The 24,785-nt window shown below is 37.2% G+C and overlaps 1 protein-coding gene across 1 annotated transcript in view; it reads left to right on the top strand.

Moving 5' to 3' along the window:
- SLC2A13 (solute carrier family 2 member 13) overlaps positions 1 to 24,785 on the top strand; it is a 389,333-nt gene that overhangs the window by 54,176 nt on the left and 310,372 nt on the right. Inside the window, exon 2 of the mRNA XM_025403622.1 lies at positions 7,213 to 7,372. Within this exon, the coding sequence (XP_025259407.1) occupies positions 7,213 to 7,372 (160 nt within the window). The remainder of the gene's footprint in view (positions 1 to 7,212; positions 7,373 to 24,785) is intronic.

Raw genomic sequence — 24,785 nt, 5'->3', positions numbered from 1 at the left:
AAAAAGGACATAGACAGAATATTCTCAAGCAGTCTAACAGAAGTGGCCATTTTAGGCCATGGGAGACTGCAATGAGTTGAAAGGCTGATGACATGTTTGTAATACTATGTTAAGAGCTCTTTAAGTCTGTAGACCATTGATGCTGCTAGTTATTTCTATAGAGAGAATCTTTTCTTATAACCTGACTCTTCTGTTATAGGCATTTTATATTGGTATTTTGTGAACTCTGAAGTTTCCTAGCATCTTTTCTGAGTGTCCTAAGCCTTATTAGAAAAAAGTAGAAACTGAATTCTAGATTGTTAACAATGTAGTAACCGTAGATACTTGACTGTTTAGAAAAATGTAAACATATCAGCCCTGAGCAAGACAGCCAAACCAAAACAACTACAGCGAGGGATACTGATTCCTTTGACAGATTCTGTTTCTTTTTATTAAAATTATTTCTTTAGAGATGATAAAGCAATAATTTACAAAATGAAATTAGAACATCATAATCCTTCTTGTTCAAGAAGCATTATTATTAAAAGGTAGCTTCATGTGCTTCTTAGAAGCTAATTAGTTGCTGCCTGGCTTATCATGCTGAGAGACAGCTGTGATTCATGGGTATTTATCCATCACAACAGGATTTTCTAATGGTATTTGGTTATGAAATTATTTATACTTCTGATTCAGGCCTTTAAAAGGGCTTCCAGCCGTTTTTGAAAGCCAACTTCTGCACTCCAGAGCGTTTTGTGCTGTTGAGATGGTGAATCAGCTTGGCAGCATGGTAGTGTATGAATCCGGTCGCACTGCGGTGTCTAAGATGCAGTTTTCTGGTGAAACTTCTCAAGCCAAGTGTGATAATGAGTGTTCATTGATGGAGGTCTTATAATTTTGTAGGAAAGTTTCTAAGAAACTGAGCTTTTTCAAAATATTTAGAAATAACACCAACATAGATTTTTGTGGTTGTATTTACTGTAATAAGCTGTTAACAGGAATTTATACCATTATATTCCTTATGTTAATTTCAATGTATGAGTTTAGTATGGACTATTAATAACTTGTTTTTTTCTTTATCAGGCATTTATTTTCTTTAGTTAGTAATTAGAATAGGAAAGAAAGCAAAAGCTCTTCACAGAACTCTCCTGCACTTTAAATATTTAAATCATATTTAAATGTTATTCATTACATTCATTTTTAAAGCACCTAACTCTTCATTTTGAATATCTCAAATCATCATCTTTGAGTTATAGTACCAGAGCAAAAATGTGAGCCTTGATATATTTTCTTTCTTTAAAACAGATATTAGGTAAATAACGGGGGAAGTTTTGCTCATTTATTTGAATATTTCTGTGGTTTGTATAAATTGAGGGCAGAATTACACAGATACATAATAGTGATTTGAGACAGACTCGAAAGATAAGCAGTAGTTTTACTTAACCATCCCTCCTTAATTGGAATAATGAGCTTTGTCAAGGGACAAAATTCCATTTGTTTTCCCAAAGTGGAAAGTAGATTTTGGGGTGACAAAGCCTTCATGTCCAAGGTTTTCCAAAAGTGAGCTCCATGTTTAGAAATCCATAAATTATAGTTTGCATGGGTTGCTTTTATTAATAGCAAGGTGTTAACAGGCCGTGTGTTTAACATGTATGTATTGGACAGAGGTGAGTAGACTGAGCACGGATCCTCCTACTTTTCCAGTTTCATAAAGCGGTTTTATGGTTTAAACTTGTCCCAAATTATACAATTAATCATACTCAGTTTTCGTTTTTCTTACTAATTGTTCCAAGCTCTTTAACATGATGTCTAGTGGCAGTAAGTCACTTAGCAGGCAATAGGGGCAGGGAAGAGAGAAGACTCCTCTGCTCCTAGAAGTTTATGTATGCTAGTCAAAGTAATAAGGTCAAAAATAAAATGTTTCTGAGACATTTCCAAAGGATCACATAGGCATAACACCCAGCCCTTGAATGGCATTACAAAGGTTAGGGGACCTAGATCTGTGAGACCCATTTTGATGTTAACTTGCCATGTGACTTTCTGAAAATCCCTTTATATTTGTCTCTGGGGCTGGGCTGCTTTACCTTTCATAGGGGGATAATAAATTATATCTGTCCCACCAGCCTGTTTATAGAATGATTTTATTTATTTATTTATTTATTTTGAGATGGAGTCTTGCTCTGTTACCAGGCTGTAGTGCAGTGGTGCAATCTTGGGTCACTGTAACCTCGCCTCCCGGGTTCAAGCGATTTCCCTGCCTCAGCCTCCTGAGTAGCTGGGATTACAGGCACGTGCCACCATGCCTGACTAATTTTTTGTATTTTAGTAGAGACGGGGTTTCACCGTGTTGGCCAGGATGGTCTCAATCTCCTGACCTCGTGATCCACCTGCCTTGGCTTCCCAAAGTGCTGGGATTACAGGCGTGAGCCAGCTGCACCCAGCCTGGTAGGATGATTTTACATGATAAGACAAAATGGTAACATACAAAGCCTTTAAAAATAACATAGTATTGAAAGGTAAGATAGATATTTGCTGGTCATCTACCTTCTCAGTTCCCCCTCCTAGTCTCTTCATTGTTGGACTGTTTCAGGATTCTATTCTAAGCATTCTTCTCATATGCCATTGAGTAATCTTATCCATTTCCATAGTTTCAGTTATGTGCATTGTCCACATAGAACCATCCTTTGAGCTCCACCTAGTTGTTTGACTTCTAAGCCCTACCTGGCCAAATCTCAGTTTGATGTTGCATTTGAAGAAATATAGTCCAGCAACTAAAAGCAATAGTATGCCAGAACTGCTCTTAACTTACTTCTCTTGAAGAATATAGTAGCATGTAGGTTACAGACCAGCATTATTTCTTAAAACCGCTATCATCTCCTCACTTCCACACTCAAGGCTTACTCCCTTTGTTACAGGCTCCCATTTTCTCCAGACTGACCCCGAGTCTCTCACTCACAACTGTTTTTTGTCTTTTTTTACTCTTCTCCCTACATACCTCATCATTTGCCCATGTTTTCTTTTCTCCACCCTTTTTTTTGCCTAGCATGATAAAAGCTCAAGAACTAGACTGACGAAGACCAAATTCTCCTTTGAGGATAAAGGAGAAGACAGGTTATTCTGGCGAAGACCTTATTGGGTAGGGGGAACAGGGAGGGGGTGGGACTACTCACGTGTAAATAATCTATATTCCCAGCACACCATCAAGCAGGCCACTTACTATCTACTTCTATATTTCACAAAGCGCCTCTGACTCAATCCATCTATGACCTGACCTTATTATCTTGTACTCAAACTTCATTTTTGCCCTTCCTTATCCTTGTACAAAGTGCCCATCATGCTCCTAATTGTTTTCCTGACATCGAAACATCATCCTCAGCTTCTTTCTCTCCTTATCCTTCACATGCTATTCATATTCTCTTTAACCTAGATACCAAAGACATAATTCTCAAATCTCTTCATTTCAGTCCATCTCCATTGCTGCCACTGTACGTGTTGCTTCCCTGCAATCAATTTTACATACTGCAACCAGAATGATCCTTTAAAAACATGAACCTGATCATGCATCTTCCTCTTCTACCCTATTCAGAGGCTTGTGTGTGCCAAGCCCTTAATTTGGCATTTAAGAGCCTTTACACTGTGGTTGATCCTTGCTCATTTCTCTAAAAGTAGTCCGCCACCTCTTCCTCAGCAGGATGCATTTCTTCCTGCCTGAAGGCCTTTATCTAAGCTCATCTGATTGTCTGCAGTACCTCCCGACTCTCCCCTACCTCCAACCTACTCTCACTTTCTTATTCACTATATCTCAGCTTAAATATGACTTCTATCCAAGGCCCTGCTGACTCCTCAGGCTGGGCTAGTCCCTTTGCTATAGCCTGATGTTCCTCACACTTCCCCTTTGACAAGACCCATCCCACTCGAGCAGCAGACCCTAAGCTCCATGAGGACAGAGCTCATGTCTCTCTCCTTGAGCACTGTCACCAAAGTGCTTAACACAGTGTGGATCTCAGACCCAGTGTCTGATGAATACTCACTGATTAATGGATGCTGCTTCCATGACTCAGGCACCCTCTGTCTCTTCCATCTTACCTGCATGCATATTCCACCTCACATTTTCTGTTTATCTCTCAGAAGACCCTGTGCCATTTCATATATTTTAAGCTCATGTTCTGTGCAAAATTGACTGCCCAACCTTTCCAACTACCACCTGGTCATTGTCAGCATGCCACAGTAGAATCCAGTGTATAACTTTATTATGACCCTTACCATGTTATTTTGAAGTTAATTACTAGATTGTATGCTTTTGTGAGTAGGTTTTGTGTGTGCTTTCCCTCATAACAGAAACCTTATTTTATTTGTTTGTACTCATCCTTATAATCCTGTCACCTATTATAGGTTGAATTGAATGGAAAGAATTGGGATGCCTCATAACTAGAGATGATAATAAGAATAAAAATAATTGCTGATATTATTGACTACCTTCTGTAAGCCAGGCACAATTTTAGGTGCTTTACTTAGCTCATTGAATCCTCTCAACTCTTATGAAGGAGTTACTTTTACTTTTATTGTTCCCATTTTATAGATGAGGAACTTCAGAGCCAGAAAAGTTAAGTTGTCCAAACTTAACCAGCTGATAAGTGGCAAGGCTGGAATTAAAATCCACTAGTTCCAGAGCCTCCCCTTATTTATAATGATTGGTCAATATAGTTTGTGCCATCAAAATTGGGTTTTAGAATCTTGCTGTCTGCTTTACATTCTGATTCTTCTACCTACTCATCGTGCAACCTGGGGTATGAAAAATGGAGATAATTACACGCCCTTGAAAGGGATATCCTGAGGATTAAATAAGATAATTAGTCCCTGTAAAATATCTGCTGAATGTAGGCAGTTGTTGCAGTGTTAAATCAGCATGAGCACTCATTGAACTGAAGGTCTTTTATGGTTCTTTCCAACTCCAAATCCAATGAGTCTGTCTTCAGTCTTTACCCGTTGTCAGTACGTGCTACTTTCAAAGCTCTGATGTTTGTTTTAGATAATTGAGCTTTATCAGGGTCTGAGGACATACCTGCTTTTCTGTCAAGCAAAATCTATGTTTTTTTTTTTTTTTTTTTTGATAAGCATGTGTTGCCGGAAACCACAGTCCTGATTTCCCATGCTCAACTCTGTGGCTACATGGCTAAATAAAGATCTCTGTCTAAAGAGAACAACCAAATTCCTGTTCATAGTCAGAACAAAGCCGAAAAAGAAATCCAAATGATAAATTATTGTTTGATTTATGAAAGTTTGAGACGTTCTAATAGTGAAAGAACTAAAAAGAATATACAAATCCCTTGTCAGCATTTTCAGTAGATGTTTATTTCCTCTTTCCAAGTTAGATGAGGGCATTTCAGGGTGGTCTGTGCCATTAAATTGATTAGCAGTCAAATGGAAACTTCAGCTGCTTAGGTGATGATTTAATTGTGAAGACTGTTAATACTGTGTCTATTAGCACATGCTTACTATTCTATGAAACTCAAAAGTCATAAGATTATTGACAGGCACTACAGTAGCAAACAACATTGGTGGAAATTAGTATCTAATTCTGATACTTAATGGTTTGACTTATGTGCAAATTTAATAACTACTTATCAGTAGTTATGCAATAATACAGTGAATTTTCCCAAATAAATATATATTATCTAAATAAATCTTGCCTCTCAGTTCATTTATGTATGTATTTGCCTTGTTCAGAGATGTAACAAAGCAAATAAAAATAGAGGAAAAATATACTTATAATAGGATAAATTACAACTGTTATGGCATTAGAAGAGAGTTTGGGTCACAAAATAATACCTTGAAGTCCAAAACACTGGATGGAGGTACATAGAAAGGGAAATGAAAAAGGCTGTGATTATAATAACCATCAACTAACAAAAATCACTTGTAGAAAAGTACAACTATTGCAGTTACATAGAGAAATGTCTCTTGTTGTACGCACTATAATAAATAGTACCTTCAACAGCCCTTGTACAGAAAACACAGCAACAGGTTTCTTAGTACTGATTCCTTCAACACAAGCTATTTTTTTGCAATCACAAATTTGTTAAAAAACAATTTGTTAAAAGCAATTCTATATAGATCTGTTTTATTCATTTTATTGATATTCTGGCTTAATCTAAGGATTGATTTATAGTATCTAGAGATATAAAAATTAAAATTTGTAGGCAATCTATTTTTTATGGAGACTTTGGTAAGTCTCCATAAAGGTTGGACAGATACTGATTTGATTAGATACAGCAAATCAGTATCTGTCCAACCTTTGGGTAAGGCTGAATACTATAACAGGCTAAATAATACGAAATACTAAAATTGGCTAAATAATCAGACATACATGGAAATTGCAGGTGCCACAAGAGGGTGAGACTTTAAGAAATCATTTGGATTGGCTCAAAGTTCTGTACTATACAACTTTAGGTTTTTAAATACACAGTAAGCCTCAAGATCACCTCTGGAGAATTTTAAAAGGACAGTTTCATCCCCCACCTCTGTAGTTCTCTGTTTAGTAGGTCTGGGGTGAGTGAGGTAAGAGCAACTTTATTTAAATAAAAAAGTCGCATAAGTAATTCTGGTTATCAGTGAAGTTAGAACTACTGCCATAGAGAATGCTGCATTAATTTCAGATAGAAAAAAATTTAAAGTTAATATAACCAAATATACCTTAGCTGTAAAACTCTTTTATTCTGAAATGTACACCTAGCCAATTGAATAAGGTGATTGAACATATGAATTTCTTATTAGTAAACCAATTAAAAGTTTTGGTACATCCACTGGCATCTAACTATGTTTTTGAATAGTTAATATGTATCCTAAGATAACTTTTTATTCTCACTATTGTCTGATTACATTTCCATATAGACTAAAAATATTTCAGTAATCATTCTATCTAGAAAACTTTTTTTTTGTGTTTTTAGTCCTCAAGAAGTTATAAAGGCCTCTGAAAATTATCTTAGGCCTTTAGGGGTGCTTTCATTTGTAGGCTTTCAAGTGATAATACGAAAAATGATATCTCACATACATTTTTTACTGGTCTGCAGTAGCCCCAAATTGTTATGAACAGAATCTTAAATATGTGGTAAACCTGTGTTTAAAGTAGAAAACCAAGCCCATATACGTAAGTGTATGCCTAAATCTAGCATTAGTGTTTATTACAACAGAAATCTCGAGTAAATGTCTCACGTTTACTTTTCATTGTTTTTATAGGCATTGCTTCTATGACAGTGCCAGTGTACATTGCGGAGGTCTCACCACCCAATTTAAGAGGCCGATTAGTCACCATTAATACCCTCTTCATCACAGGAGGGCAGTTCTTTGCAAGTGTTGTTGATGGAGCCTTCAGTTATCTCCAGAAGGATGGATGGAGGTTTGTAAATACTTTTGACATTTAATTTTTCAAATCTTGATTTGGGGGAAGGGGAGAAAAATTGAGAAATCATAGTCAAAATATAACTATGTGTTTTGAATCATTATAACTAATTTATAAGTAGGTGGCATTTAGCAAAACTGAAAGTGGACAAGAAGCTGATATTTATTTTGATGATAGACAAAGAACCTACCATTAAGAATTGATATTTACTGGGCTTTTTTAGCATTTAAGTGACATTTCTCACACAGTGTGCAATCTTTTGCAATATTTGTTTAAAAATGAATGCAGTGATAAATATGTATGGAATTCGTGAATTCTACAATGATTGACAAGCTGTTTATGAACTACAGATACAACTAACATCCTTTTTGCATTCTGGAAGCTACATTTTGATCTGAAAGAAACCTAGTGTTTAAAGATAAAAATTTACCTCTATAAAAAGATACACGTGAGTTTAAAATATACAAATTATTCCTTGATATTTGGCTTATTTTGAATCAATAAATGACAAAAGTGGTTTTAAGACTGCTTTAAAATAAATACAAACTAAATATTAAAACAAAATCTTATGTTAAAGCTTAAAAGATATTATGGGCTCTGGATTCTGATATCTTTATAGTACTCATGTAACTGTTCCAGAGAAATTTTATTAAAAGGCAGTAGAGGTTATACAATATTGCCTATCTTGTTTTCTTGCCTCTACTTAATAGAACATATCTTTATTCAGTATTTACTTCTCTGTAGGTACTGGGGAATAGAATATTCGACAAGATAAACTCAAACCCTTGCTTGCTTGGGTTTTACAGTGTTGATGTTGATCCTCAACAGTAGAAAAAAAGGGGTGTAGGCCGGGCGTGGTGGTTCATGCCTTTAATATCAGCACTTTAGGAGGCCAAGGTAGGCGGATCACTTGAGGTCAGGAGTTTGAGACCAGCCTGGCCAACATGGTGAAACCCGGTCTCTACTAAAAATACAAAAATTAGCCAGGTGTGGTGGCACACACCTGTAATCCCAGCTACTTGGGAGGCTGAGGCAGGAGAATCGCTTGAACCCAGAAGACAGAGGTTGCAGTGAGCTGAGATTACACCACTGCACTCCAGCCTGGACAACAGAGCGAGACTCCATCTCCAAAAAAAGGGTGTAATGTGATGTGGACCCAGGGAATTAAACCTCTGTGTAAGAAGCACGATAAACCTTGTGGCTTAGGATGAGCCATTAAAGACCTAAATGGGCGAAGTTTTAATTAAAAGTCATGTGAGAAAACTCTCTGAAGCTAATGAGGGCCTACATTTGTAAGGCCCATTAAGAGGAGGACACAGTTTTTAAAATGGTTGTTGTGTCTGCAGATGTTGCTAAACTGAAGCAGGAAATTTCTTTTTTCTTGTTTTTTTTCTGCTCAGCAGATGAAGAGAAAGAGGAAAGACGATAACTGTTTTCAGCATAACCTGGTATTTTAAGTTTTTCTTGTAAATACAATGGAAGTCAGTCTTTCAGCTTACATGTCTTTAAGAAGTTCTAAATCATCAATTTATATTTTGTTAAAAATTTTTATTAATGTAACTAATATAGAGATATTCAAATGCATGGCATGTATAGTTGCATAAATCACATTTTTCACTTAGGCATAACAATTACGAAATTTTTCTCAGTCCTGGTTAGGAAAGAGAAAGATCACCCAGTAGTGACAATACATTTATTAATGTGGTGTGCCTATGTAAAAGTGGAGGTGTTGGGACAAGCCTGAAACCCCTTTCCAGAGGCCAGGAGACATCATAGGCAGATCTGGATTAAAATCTGTTTTTTACCATTCATTAGCTAAACACCTCGAACAAGTCATTTAGGCCCTCTGAGCTTCACTTTTCTATAAAGTAGAACCAGAAATACTTACAAAATTATTGTGGGATCCAAATTACTTATTATATGTAAAGTGTTTAGCCTAGTGCTTGGCACATGGCAGATAATAAATGAAGAATCACACTATTAGTTGCTGTTGTGATGAATTGAGTAAAGGAAGGGTGCTACTATTGATGTTGTAAGAGAGGCTGAAAGAAAATCAACATTCTGTGGTATCTGTTTTCTTTATTGGCAAGAAGGATGCTTCAAGATGGTAGGGCAGAAGACTAGAGATAAAAAGATTTAAAGTGTATTGCTGCTGTGGGAAGCATGAGAAGGAAAAGACTAGGGACAACACATGATTTCCAAGTTACCATGGAATCCCAGCTGAAGCTGGAGACACATATTTGCACTAAAGCCAATTAGCATGCTCGTGTTTATTTTTCCGGCAATATTGGATTGCCTAGGGGTGAAAAAATAAGAGTATGGGAAAACTAACTCTGGTTGATATATAGACCAAGGTATTAACAACCAGATTGTTTTGAAGCCAATTTATTGTTTGCATGAATACACATTTAATTATGTATACATGCAAACATGTTTCCCTTTTTTTAGGTGAATTTTCTCTGTTATGTCTTCTGTTATCTAGTATCTTTATCAGTATATTTATCTCATCTGATTCCTGGGCTAATAGGAATGTGTTTATAAGCAAATAAAGATTGAAGTGCTACCTTAGCATTAACTTTAGACTCTGGAATTGTCCACAAGGATAACTTATTCATAATTATAACAATAGATAACTCATCACTTTTATAGCAATATGTTTCAAAATCTTAAGGAAAAATCTTAAGGAAAATGTGGGTCTAAATATATCATGTAAAATTTCTTTTTCATGCTCATATTTTTGTATATCTTCATGTTAGATGTCCTCAGTCTTCAAAGAATTTGAATATTTTTAATTTGTTTTATTTCCCTTTTTGACTTTTATTGCTTCTGAAACTCTACCTCAAGTTTCTAATGTTTAATTTTATACTATAATAACCAGTGTCCCGAATTTACTGGTCTTGCATTATAGTGATGAACAGTTAGCATCTGGTAGCAAATACTATTTGATCCTAACCAAAATCTTGACAGGTTAGTGGAATTGGCATTATTCTCATTTTGCAGATTAAAAACTTGATGCTCAGAGAAGTTAAATATTAGCCTGAGATCACATGGCTATTACTTGGCCTTGGCAGAGATTAGATTCAAGTCTTCTTATTCAAAAGCTAACTCCTTTCTTCCTCATGGTTCTGCTTTCAAGCATTTATAATTCTTGATTATTTTAAGCATTGATTAAATGCTTAAATATTGATTATTCAAGCATTGATATCATTATTGATAATTATTGATAACTTCAAGCCATAATTATTGATAATTTTTACAGTAGTGATTGGATTAAGACAGATGGAAGATGAAATCAATTGACAGAAAAGCATTTGTATTTTGATGTTGTTGAAACATTGTAGTTCACCTTTTATGCCAGATGGTTCAAAGTTTCTGTTCTCTTATTGTTTGAATATCATAGAAATAAATTGTTTTCTGTTGAACAATTGGAAGTTTACTTTTTCTAGAAAAAAGAATTGCCAGTAGCAGATTCAATGTTCTATTTTTCTGGCACTTCAGTGTCATAGTACATTCTGTACTGGGAAGGACACCATCTGGCTTCATGAAGAAAGAGGAAATAAAATTTTGAAAATATTGTTAAAGATTTGATTTTTTAAATGAAAACAACTTTATTGCGATGTAATTCACGCACCATTCAACTCTTCCATTTACATTGTACAATTATTTGGTTTTTAGTGTATTCACAGAGCTATGCAACCATCGCTATAATCAAATTTAGAATATTTTCATCACCCTAAAAAGAAACCTTGCATTCCTTAACCATCACTCCCTAAGCCCCCAAACTGTCCCACATTTAGGCAACCATTAATCTACTTTGTGTTTCCGTAGGTTTATGTATTCTGTATATTTCATATATGAATATGTGGTTCTTTATGACTGGCTTCTTTCACTTAGCAAATTTTCAAGGTTCATCTAAGTTGTAGTATGTGTCAGTACTTCATTTCTTTTTATAGTAAATAATAATGTGGATATACCACATTTTGTTTATTCATCAGTTGATAGGTATTATTAACATTTTGGGGCTATACAAATAATGATGCTATGAACATTTGTGTACAAATTTTAGGATAGACGTAGGCATTTACTTCTCTTGCATATACACCTAGCAGTGGAATTGCTAGGTCATATGATAACTGTATTTAGCTTTTTGAGGACTGGCTAGACTGCTTCCAAAGTGGCTGTGTTTTTTTACGTTCCCACAAGCAAAGTATGAGGGTTTCAATTTTTCCATGTCCTAGTAAACACTTGTTATTTGTCTTTTTTGATGACGGTCATCCTAGTGGGTGTGAAGTGGCATCTTATTGTGGTTTTGATTTGCATTTCTGTAATGAGTAATCATGAGGATAACTTGTTTTTTTCCTAATATATTGTAGTGTTGATAAAGATGGCAGAGATGTTTCAATAGTTAATGATAAAGTTCTATTGCTGTTTGCCCTTTTCTTTGCATATATATATAGTTTTTTTATTTTTATTTTTGTTTTTAGTAGAGATGAGGTTTCACCATGTTGGCCAGGCTGGTCTCAAACTCCTGACCTCAAGTGATCTACCCACCTCAGTTTCCCAAAGTGCTGGGATTACAGGTGTGAGTCACCATACCTGTCTTCTTTGCTAATATTTTTAAATCTTACTTCATGAACATAGTGAGATTTACTCACTATACTTCAAGCAAACAAAAATGGCCTTTTCGAAAATTGTTTAGTTAAATCCTGGCTCATCAGTAAATATATAGTAAGTGAACTTAGCCATCAAAATGATCTGTCTAGAAAACTTATCTGGCCATGCCACTAGTAAAATGTTTCAAGACTGTCTATTTCCTACAGGAAAAAAAAAAATTCTTTATCGTGGCTTGTAGTACCCAATCCATGCATGCTTTTAAAGATTTTTCTCACTAGTGTTATCCCTTACTCCGCTTTATGTAATACCCAGGCTTATAAACCATCCACATCTTGCTTTGTCATGTTTCTAGGTTTTCTTTTTTTTTTTTCCTCCTTATGCTCTTTTTGCCTATAGTGTCTCCCTAGCCTATCCAGGGATTCTTGTCCACCTCCTGTTCATCCTGTAAATCTCTGCTCAAGAATCACGGAAACTCTGTTCCTTTGTCTTTTCATAATACTTTCTACAAAGCTCCACTTTTATAATCACTATATTATTTTGAGCTACTTGCTTATTTTTCTATCGTCTCTCATTCATTTTGGAACTCCTAAATGTCGCTGACCTTTTACTCATTTTTAGATCTAGGAAGGGCCCAGAACACAGTAAATATTCAGTAAATGTTTATTGAACTGAGCTGAAATTGACTGGGCTCTAGGGAAGGGACTCTTAATCAGTGTAAAAAGATACTGATTATAAACCAAAATACCAATGTATTAATTTATACAGAGGGATATATATATACTTCATAGATAGCTGAAAATTAAATGATTAATTATATGTGTTTTTCAGGATAAAAATAAGAGAAAGAAGATTAGTTTCTGAGCCTATGAAAATTTATCTCCTTCAAAAGAATATACCTCCCTAGGAACCTGGAAACTTTCATTATTTTCTGTTTGATAATGCTGATTTTCAAATGAGTGTTTCTGTGTTTACAAGTATATGGTCATCATGTGATTTGTATTAATAGGGATAGGTATATATACAGAGAGGCTAAATTTTTCTGTTTTATGCTGATTTTTACTTATCTTATTCCTAGATTTACTTTAAAAAAAAAACCACAGGCTTATCTTATTCCACCTCACTAAACTACGTACAACCATTTGTTAAATGTCTGGTTGTACTAGTCATTTTCATGTTTTATCATTTAATTGATGTGATATAGGTATTGAATGAGAAATACAAAATATTAGCCTGGGAACCGCTCTACGAGAGATTTTCCTGAGTATTCTGAGGCTGACTCATGCACAGTGTGAGACATACTAAGTTTTGAAGAATTGATGGGACTCAGGTGGACACAGGTGGATATGGGAGGCGGAGTGTAGACCAGGAGGGAGTAGGATCAGGGAGGATTGAGGCTACAGTGATGATGTACATGAGAGGCTGAAGCCAGATTCCAGTGGTCTATGAATTCAAGTCCAACTTCTGTCTACAGGCAAAGGGAATTTATTATTTTTTTAGCAGAGTATGCCATGATAGGAGTCAAAGATCACCATGGCAGTGATGCCCAGAACTAACTGGGGCTCTCGCCTCTTGGGTAGATTTAGGAAACCTATTTATGAGGCTGCTGCCAAGGTACAGCTGTGAGGTTATACTTTTGGAGTCATCAGTTGGTGTGGAAATGATTCAGTCATTCATTCAAAAAGAGTTTCTTGACACTTTCTGCATACTAGTCTTGTATGTAATACTAGAGATGGAAAGATGGATAAGAAGTGCTTCTGTCCTGAAGCCTCTAATGGCCTAATATAGGAGAGAGACTTTTTTTTCAGTCTGTTAAGTAAATGATGGATATAGTGTTATAGGAACTCCTAAGAGGAGTGAATAACTTAGCCTCACAACAGAAAGATATTTGAGCTTTTTGCATAAAATAATTCCAGGTACAGTGAGGGAGAGGGAAATTCTAGGTGAAATGTAATCTTCGAAGGCCCTGTCATCTGAAAGAGCCAGTCAGGTTTGGACAAGAGTGAGAAGTTAGAGCAGCTAGGAGGAGGGCTAGGATGTTCTTCTGGGAGTTTGGGGGTGAAGCAGGAAGGCCGGCCTTTGGTGGGTGTGGATGGAACTTGAAATCCTTTGCTCTTACTTTCATAACACATCAGATTTGGGTTTACTGAAAGCCTCAAAATATTTTTTTAAATCAATATTAATTTTAGATGGATGAATTGATGAGCCTCTGTCCCCTATAATATTAGCTCACACTGTAATCCCAGCACTTTGGGAGGCCAAGGCAGGTGAATCATAAAGTCAGGAGTACAAGACCAGCCTGACCAAGATGGTGAAACCCTGTTTCTACTAAAAAAATACAAAAATTAGCCGGGTGTGGTGGTGGGCACCTGTAATCCCAGTTACTCAGGAGGCTGAGACAGAGAATTGCTTGAACCCAGGAGACGGAGGTTGCAGTGAGCCTAGATCGCGCCACTGCACTCCAGGCTGGGTGACAGAGCGAGACTCCATCTCAAATAATAATAATAATTATTATTATTATTTATTTAACATTTAAATAATATATATAATTTATTTATAAAAACATTTAATAAATATAATAATAATTATTATTATTTTAAAATCCACGTCAATAAGATGCTTCTCAGAATGATATTTAAATGGGGATGTTATTTCTAAACAAATTTATGCTGGAGAATGTGTTCTTATAATTTCATGCTAATAGATCAGTGGTACTTGGCTCTATATGAAATGTAGAATATGAGTCAATCACTATCTTACAAATATAAGTATGCAGTGGCCATTTTAAGAATGATAGATTTATATAACACATGTATTAATTTGTGGCAAACAGTCTGATTACAAGTAAATACCTGCCGGGTGCCATGACTCGCCTGTAATCCCGGCACTTTGGGAGGCTAAGGCGGGTGGGTCACCTGAGGTCAGGAGTTTGAGACTGCCCTGGCTAACATGGTGAAAACCCATGTCTACCAAAAAAATACAAAAATTAGTTGGGTGTAGTGGCACATGCCTGTAATCTCAGCTACTCAGGAGGCTGAGGTGGGAGAATCTTGAACCCCAGAGGCAGAGGTTGCAGTGAGCCAAGATCGTGCCATTGCACTCCAACCTGGGTGACAGTGTGAGACCCTTTGTCAAAACAACTCCCAAAAGTAAATACCTTAGTGCTGAAGATAGAAATACGACTGTTTATCATGAAGTTATTACAGTGTGATACGAAAAATATGTTTAAAATTTGCTTTCACAGCATATGAATTAATTTATCTAAGCTGTAATATTCTAACCTAGCTGGTGTTCCAGCAGTCATACAATGTTGTTTACAGGATCAAATGAGTTAGTAGCGGTGAACATACTTACAAACTCTTCACTGCTATTAGGTATTGTTTGCTGTTATCTTCAGAATGTTTTAGGTTAAGTCTATATTCGGCATTTAAGCTGGCAATAAAAATTGCTCTCACCTTCAGTTATCTGATTTTTTTCCAGGAAAATGTAAACATGGTTTGGTAATGACAGAGCAGTTTGTGTAAGTCTAATTCCCCTGAAGACGACCATTATAAACATGAGCAGAATGTATGTATGTATGGAGCAATGGAGGATATTTAGGATACTGAAAATACTCTTTATTATACTTTAATGGTAGATACATGCCATTATACATTTGTCCAAACCCATGAACTATACAGCACCAAGAGTGAAACCTAATGTAAACTTTGGACTATAGGTGATAATGATATGCTAATGTGGGCTCATCTCTTGCAACAAATGTCCCACTTTGGTGGAAGATGTTGATAATCAGGGAGGCTATACATACATGGGCAGGAAGTGTATGGGACATCTCTGTACCTTCCTCTCAATTTTATGATAATAGCAAAAAAGTTGGAGGCAGTAAATGGAATTATATATTTGTGAAATGGTGCAGCAGTATCTCTAGTGAAAGATACATGTTTTTATCTGTAGAACAATGACTAGAATATATTACAAAAAGAAACACATAAGCCATATGAGCATGAAAATGGAATACTTAAAATATTTGGATAAGCTAAATGCAATAAATTAAGAACACAGGAATGAATAAGAGATGGCACAAATAGCAAATAGCAAAATGGTATACCTAAAACACATTTATGGTAATAATTACATTAAATGTAAAAATTATTGTGTACTAAAAATGTGACACAGTTCTCCATTGTCTAAAGAGACACACTTTAATGCTATTAGATTCAAAGTGAAAGGTTGGAAAAAGATATAGTACACAAAAGTAAGTATAGGAAGGCTGGTGTGGCTATATTAATAGTCACACAAAGTAGACTTCTGGAGAGACAGTATTAGCAGAGATAAAGAAGGACATTTTCTAATGACAAAAGAGCCAAGTCATCAGAAATGATAATGATACAAAATGTGTAGTTTATCTAATAAGATAGCTTCAAAATACATGAAGCAAAAATTGTCAGCTGGCAGTTAGCCAACAGTGTGAATGCACTTAATTCTGTAGAGCTGTATACTTAAAAATGGATAAAATGGTAATTTTATTTATATTTTACCACAATAAAAAAATAGGCAAATCAGGCTTATATTTGCAGAATTTTTAACTCTTTTTTTTTTAAACAATGATAGAACATCTAGATATAAGATAGGTTATAAAAAAGCAGTCCAGTACTATTAAATACCTTGTCAAAATTGACATTTGTAGACTGCTGCATCCAACAATTGCACTATACATATTATTTTCCTTTTCTTTCCTTTTCCTTTCTTTTCTTTTCTTTCTTTACTTTTATTTTCTGTTCTTTTTTTTTTTTTTTTGAGACAGGGTCTTGCTCTGTCACCCAGACTGGAGTGCAGTGGCATGAACATGGCTCACTGCAGCCTCGACCTCCTGGGCTCAAGCGACCCTCCCACCTCAGCCTCCTGAATAGCAAGGACTGGAAGCAAATGCCACCATGCCCATTAATTTTTGTATTTTTTTTTTTTTTGTAGAGACAGGGTTTTGCCATGTCTTTAAACTCCTAGGCTCAAGTGATCCACCCACCTTGGCCTGGGATTACAGGTGTGAGCTGCCACACCTGGCCTTACATACTATTTTTCAAGTTTACATTAGACAGTCTCCAGAATTCATCATATCCTGGGGTATAAAATACATGTTAATAATTTATTAAATAAATTAATGAAGTATATGTCCCCTGACCATAGCAGAATTAAATTAGAAACAATAACAATAAGATAGCCAGAAAAAGCTGCAAATATTTGTAAATTAAAGTAGCATGTTCTAAATAATTCATGGGTCTAAGGGGAAATCAGAAGGAAAATTGGAAAGTAGCTTTGAATGGAAAGAAAATACAATATATTAAAATTTGTGAAATGCAGCTACAGCAGTGCTTAGATGAAAATATGTAGCTTAGGGGGGCAGAGCAAGATGGCCGAATAGGAACGGCTCCAGTCTCCAACTCCCATTGTGAGCGACACAGAAGACAGGTGATTTCTGCATTTTCAACTGAGGTACTGGGTTCATCTCACTAGGGAGTGTGGGACAATCAGTGCTGGTCAGCTGCTACAGCCCGACCAGCGAGAGCTGAAGCAGGGCGAGGCATCGCCTCACCTGGGAAGCTCAAGGGGGAAGGGAATCCCTTTTCCTAGCCAGTGGAACTGAGACACACAACACCTGGAAAATCGGGTAGCTTCCACCCCAATACTGTGCTTTACCAATGATCATAGCAAACGGGCACACGAGGAGATTATATCCCACACCTGGCCGGGAGGGTCCCACGCCCACGGAGCCTCCCTCATTGCTAGCACAGCGGTCTGTGATCTCGCGGCAAGGCAGCAGCAAGGCTGGGGGAGGGGCGCCCGCCATTGCTGAGGCTTAAGTAGATAAACAAAGCCGCTGGGAAGCTCGAACTGGGTAGAGCTCACAGCAGCTCAAGGAGGCCAGCCTGTCTCTGTAGACTCCACCTCTGGGGACAGGGCACAGCTAAACAACAACAACAACAACAGCAGCAGCTGAAACCTCTGCAGACGCAAACGACTCTGTCTGACAGCTTTGAAGAGAGCAGTGGATCTCCCAACATGGAGGTTGAGATCTGAGAAGGGACAGACTGCCTACTCAAGTGGTTCCCTGACCCCTGAGTAGCCTAACTGGGAGACATCCCCCACTAAGGGCAGACTGACACCCCACACCTCACACGGTGGAGTACACCCCTGAGAGGAAGCTTCCAAAGCAAGAATCAGACAGGTACACTCGCTGTTCAGCAATATTCTATCTTCTGCAGCCTCTGCTGCTGACACCCAGGCAAACAGGGTCTGGAGTGGACCTCAAGCAATCTCCAACAGACCTACAGCTGAGGGTCCTGACTGTTAAAAGGAAAACTAACAAACAGGAAGGACACCCACACCAAAACCCCATCAGGACGTCACCATCACCAAAGACCAGAGGCAGATAAAACCACAAAGATGGGGAAAAAGCAGGGCAGAAGAGCTGGAAATTAAAAAAATAAGAGCACATCTCCCCCTGCAAAGGAACGCATCTCATGGCCAGCAACGGATCAAAGCTGGACGGAGAATGACTTTGACGAGATGAGAGAAGAAGGCTCCAGTCCATCAAACTTCTCAGAGCTAAAGGAGGAATTACTTACCCTGCGCAAAGAAACTAAAAATCTTGAAAAACGAGTGGAAGAATTGATAACTAGAATAATTAATGCAGAGAAGGCCATAAACGAACTGACAGAGATGAAAACCGTGACACAAGAAATACGTGACAAATGCACAAACTTCAGTAACCGACTCGATCAACTGGAAGAAAGAGTATCAGCGATTGAGGATCAAATGAATGAAATGAAGCGAGAAGAGAAATCTAAAGAAAAAAGAAGAAAAAGAAATGAACAAAGCCTGCAAGAAGTATGGGATTATGTAAAAAGACCAAATCTACGTCTGATTGGGGTGCCTGAAAGTGAGGGGGAAAATGGAACCAAGTTGGAAAACAGTCTACAGGATATCATCCAAGAGAACTTCCCCAACCTAGTAGGGCAGGCCAACATTCAAATTCAGGAAATACAGAGAACGCCACGAAGATACTCCTCGAGAAGAGCAACTCCAAGACACATAATTGCCAGATTCACGAAAGTTGAAATGAAGGAAGAAATCTTAAGGGCAGCCAGAGAGAAAGGTCGGGTTACCCACAAAGGGAAGCCCATCAGACTAACAGCAGATCTCTCGGAAGAAACTCTACAAGCCAGAAGAGAGTGGGGGCCAATATTCAACATTCTTAAAGAAAAGAATTTTCAACCCAGAATTTCATATCCAGCCAAACTAAGTTTCATAAGTGAAGGAGAAATAAAATCCTTTCCAGATAAGCAAATGCTTAGAGATTTTGTCACCACCAGGCCTGCCTTACAAGAGACCCTGAAGGAAGCACTCAACATGGAAAGGAACAACCGGTACCAGCCATTGCAAAAACATGCCAAAATGTAAAGACCATCGAGGCTAGGAAGAAACTGCATCAACTAATGAGCAAAATAACCAGGTAGTGTCATAATGGCAGGATCAAGTTCACACATAACAATATTAACCTTAAATGTAAATGGACTAAATGCTCCAGTTAAAAGACACAGACTGGCAAACTGGATAAAGAGTCAAGACCCATCAGTTTGCTGTGTTTAGGAGACCCATCTCACACGCAGAGACATACATATGTTCAAAATAAAGGGATGGAGGAAGATCTACCAAGGAAATGGAGAACAAAAAAAAGCAGGGGTTGCAATCCTAGTCTCTGATAAAACAGATTTTAAACCATCAAAGATCAAAAGAGACAAAGAAGGCCATTACATAATGGTAAAGAGATCAATTCAACAGGAAGAGCTAACTATCCTAAATATATATGCACCCAATACAGGAGCACCCAGATTCATAAAGCAAGTCCTTAGAGACTTACAAAGAGACAGACTCTCATACAATAATAATGGGAGACTTCAACACCCCACTGTCAACATTAGACAGATCAACGAGAGAGAAAGTTAACAAGGATATCCAGGAATTGAACTCATCTCTGCAGCAAGCAGACCTAATAGACATCTACAGAACTCTCCACCCCAAATCAACAGAATATACATTCTTCTCAGCACCACATCACACTTATTCCAAAATTGACCACATAATTGGAAATAAAGCACTCCTCAGCAAATGTAAAAGAACAGAAATTATAACAAACTGTCTCTCAGACCACAGTGCAATCAAACTAGAACTCAGGACTAAGAAACTCAATCAAAACCACTCACCTACATGGAAACTGAAGAACTTGCTCCTGAATGACTACTAGGTACATAACGAAATGAAGGCAGAAATAAAGATGTTCTTTGAAACCAATGAGAACAAAGATACAACATACTGGAATCTTGAGACACATTTAAAGCAGTGTGTAGAGGGAAATTTATAGCACTAAATGCCCACAAGAGAAAGCTGGAAAGATCTAAAATTGACAGTGTAACATCTCAATTAAAAGAACTAGAGAAGCAAGAGCAAAGACATTCAAAAGCTAGCAGAAGGCAAGAAATAACTAAGATCAGAGCAGAACTGAAGGAGATAGAGACACAAAAAACCCTCCAAAAAATCAGAGAATCCAGGAGTTGTTTTTTTGAAAAGATCAACAAAATTGATAGACCGCTAGCAAGACTAATAAGAAAAGAGAGAAGAATCAAATAGATGCATTAAAAAATGATAAAGGGAATATCACCACCGACCCCACAGAAATACAAACTCCCATCAGAGAATACTATAAACACCTCTACGCAAATAAACTAGAAAATCTAGAAGAAATGGATAATTTCCTGGACACTTACCCTCTCCCAAGACTAAACCAGGAAGAAGCTGAATTCCTGAATAGACCAATAACAGGCTCTGAAATTGAGGCAATAATTAATAGCCTACCAACCAAAAAAAGTCCAGGACCAGATGGATTCACGGGTGAATTCTAGCAGAGGTACAAGGAGGAGCTGGTACCATTCCTTCTGAAACTATTCCAATCAATAGAAAAAGAGAGAATCCTCTGTAACTCATTTTATGAGGCCAACATCATCCTGATACCAAAGCCTGGCAGAGACACAACAAAAAAAGAGAATTTTAGACCAATATCGCTGATGAACATCGATGCAAAAATCCTCAATAAAATACTGGCAAACCAGATTCAGCAGCACATCAAAAAACTTATCCACCATGATCAAGTGGGCTTCATCCCTGGGATGCAAGGCTGGTTCAACATACGCAAATCAATAAATGTAATCCAGCATATAAACAGAACCAAAGACAAAAACCACATGATTATCTCAATAGATGCAGAAAAGGCCTTTGACAAAATTTCAACAGCCCTTCATTCTAAAAATGCTCAATAAATTTGGTATTGATGGAACGTATCTCAAAATCATAAGAGCTATTTATGACAAACGCACAGCCAATATCATACTGAATGGGCAAAAACTGGAAAAATTCCCTTTGAAAACTGGCACAAAGCAGGGATGTCCTCTCTCACCAATCCTATTCAACATAGTGTTGGAAGTTCTGGCTAGGGCAATCAGGCAAGAGAAAGAAATCAAGGGTATTCATTTAGGAAAAGAAGAAGTCAAATTGTCCCTGTTTGCAGATGACATGATTGTATATTTAGAAAACCCCATTGTCTCAGCCCAAAATCTCCTTCAGCTGATAAGCAACTTCAGCAAAGTCTCAGGATACAAAATTAATGTGCAAAAATACAAGCATTCTTATACACCAGTAACAGACAAACAGAGAGTCAAATCATGAATGAACTTCCATTCACAAAAGAGAATGAAAGAGAGAATGAAATATGCTTCAATGAGAATGAAATACCTCGGAATCCAACTTGCAAGGGATGTAAAGGACCTCTTCAAGGAGAACTACAAACCTCTGCTCAGTGAAATAAAAGAGGACACAAACAAATGGAAGAACATACCATGCTCATGGATAGGAAGAATCAATATCGTGAAAATGGCCATACTGCCCCAGGTAATTTATAGATTCAATGCCATCCCCATCAAGCTACCAATGAGTTTCTTCATAGAATTGGAAAAAACTGCTTTAAAGTTCATATGGAACCAAAAAAGAGCCTGCATTGCCAAGACAATCCTAAGTCAAAAGAACAAAGCTGGAGGCATCACACTACCTGACTTCAAACTATACTACAAGGCTACAGTAACCAAAACAGCATGGTACTGGTACCAAAACAGAGATATAGTCCAATGGAACAGAATAGAGTCCTCAGAAATAATACCACACATCTACAGCCATCTGATCTTTGACAAAGCTGAGAGAAACAAGAAATGAGGAAAGGATTCCCAATTTAATAAATGGTGCTGGGAAAATTGGCTAGCCATAAGTAGAAAGCTGAAACTGGATCCTTTCCTTACTCCTCATACGAAAATTAATTCAAGATGGATTAGAGACTTAAATGTTAGACCTAAAACCATAAAAACCCTAGAAGAAAACCTAGGTAATACCATTCAGGACATAGACATGGGCAAGGACATCATGTCTGAAACACCAAAAGCAACGGCAACGAAAGCCAAAATTGACAAATGGGATCTTATTAAACTAAAGAGCTTCTGCACAGCAAAAGAAACTACCATCAGAGTGAACAGGCAACCTACAGAATGGGAGAAAATTTTTGCAATCTACTCATCAGACAAAGGGCTAATATCCAGAACCTACAAAGAACTCAAACAAATTTACAAGAATAAAACAAACAACCCCATCAAAAAGTGGGCAAAAGATATGAACAGACATTTCTCAAAAGAAGACTTTCATACAGCCAACAGACACATGAAGAAATGGTCATCATCACTGGCCATCAGAGAAAGGCAAATCAAAACCACAATGAGATACCATCTCACACTGGTTATACTGGCGATCATTAAAAAGTCAGGAAACAACAGGTGCTGGAGAGGATGTGGAGAAATAGGAATACTTTTACACTGTTGGTGGGATTGTAAACTAGTTCAACCATTATGGAAAACAGTATGGCGATTCCTCAAGGATCTAGAACTAGAAGTACCATATGACCCAGCCATCCCATTACTGGGTATATACCGAAAGGATTATAAATCATGCTGCTGTAAAGACACATGCACATGTATGTTTATTGCGGCAGTATTCACAATAGCAAAGACTTGGAATCAACCCAAATGTCCATCAGTGACAGACAGACTGGATTAAGAAAATGTGGCACATATACACCATGGAATACTATGACTATGCAGCCGTAAAAAAGGATGAGTTTGTGTCCTTTGTAGGGACATGGATGCAGCTGGAAACCATCATTCTCAGCAAACTGTCACAAGAGCAGAAAACCAAACACCACATGTTCTCACTCATAGGTGGGAACTGAACAATGAGATCACCTGGACTCGGGAAGGGGAACATCACACACCGGGGCCTATCACGGGGACGGGGGAGGGGGGAGGGATTGCACTGGGAGTTATACCTGATGTAAATGACGAGTTGATGGGTGCTGATGAGTTGATGGGTGCAGCACACCAACATGGCAGAAGTACACATATGTAACAAACCTGCACGTTATGCACATGTACCCTAGAACTTAAAGTATAATAATAATAATAATAATAATAATAATAATAAAAATACGTAAAAAAAAAAAGAAAATACATAGCTTAAAAGTGATTACAGTAGAGAAGAGGAAAGGTTTAAAGTCAGTGATCTAAGTTTCATGTTAAGAAGCTAGAAAAATAAGAGCTAATTAAAACCAAACAAAACAAAGAATGAAACAATAAACAGCAGAAGCCAATGTAACAGTTAGTTCTTTGAAAAGATTAATAAAATCGATAAACTGGCTATGATTGATTAAACTAATTAAGAAAAAACAGATAAAGTACAAATTATCAATATTAGGAATAAAAGAGGGCATGTCATTTTATGGATATTATGAGGATAATGAAGGAATACTGTGAACAACTTTGTGCCAATAAATTTACCAACTTAGATGGGATGGTCATTTGCTTGACAATCACAACTTACCAAAAATGGACATAAAATGGAAAATTCGAGTATCCCTGTAGTTATTAAAGAAGCTAAATAATGATTAATAAGTTACTTGCAAAGCAAGTTCCAGGCCCATATAGAATTTTTTTTTTTCTTTTTTTGAGACCGGGTCTCACTCACTGTGGCACTTAGGTGGCTGCAGTGCAGTGGCACGATCACAGCTCACTACAGCATCAACCTCCTAGGGTCATGGGATCCTCCCACCTCAACCTCCTGAGTAGCTGGGACCACAGACACATGCAACCACACCTAGCAAATCTTTGTATTTTTTGTAGAGTTGAGGTTTCACCTTGTTGCCTGGGCTGGTTTTGAAATCCTGAGCTTAAGCAATCCACCCACTGCAGCTTCCCAGATTGCTGAGATTATAGGTGTGGGCCACTGCACCCAGCTCCTGGTGAATGCTATAAAATATTTAAGGAAGAAATAGCTTTAATTTTAAACAAAAACTTTAAGAAAATTAAGGTAGAATAAACACTTCCCATTAAGGTTTTTGAAGCTAGCATAATTCTAATACTAGGGCCTGAGTTGTTACAAGAAAAGTAAATTTGAGTCCAATTTCATGAATACAGACCAAAAAGTATCCTTAACAACAAAAAATTAGTAAAACTGCACCAAGCAGTATGAAAAGGAGAATAAATCATGACCCAGGAAGGTTGATTGGTTTAGCATATGGAAAAATAATCCATGCAAGTTACCATATTGAAATTATTCAATGGAGGCAAACCTGTATGATCATCTCAGTATATGCAGA

This window comes from Theropithecus gelada, chromosome 11 (genome assembly GCF_003255815.1).
Source record: "Theropithecus gelada isolate Dixy chromosome 11, Tgel_1.0, whole genome shotgun sequence".
NCBI lineage: Eukaryota > Metazoa > Chordata > Mammalia > Primates > Cercopithecidae > Theropithecus > Theropithecus gelada.
This window is presented reverse-complemented; position numbering and strand designations above follow the sequence as displayed.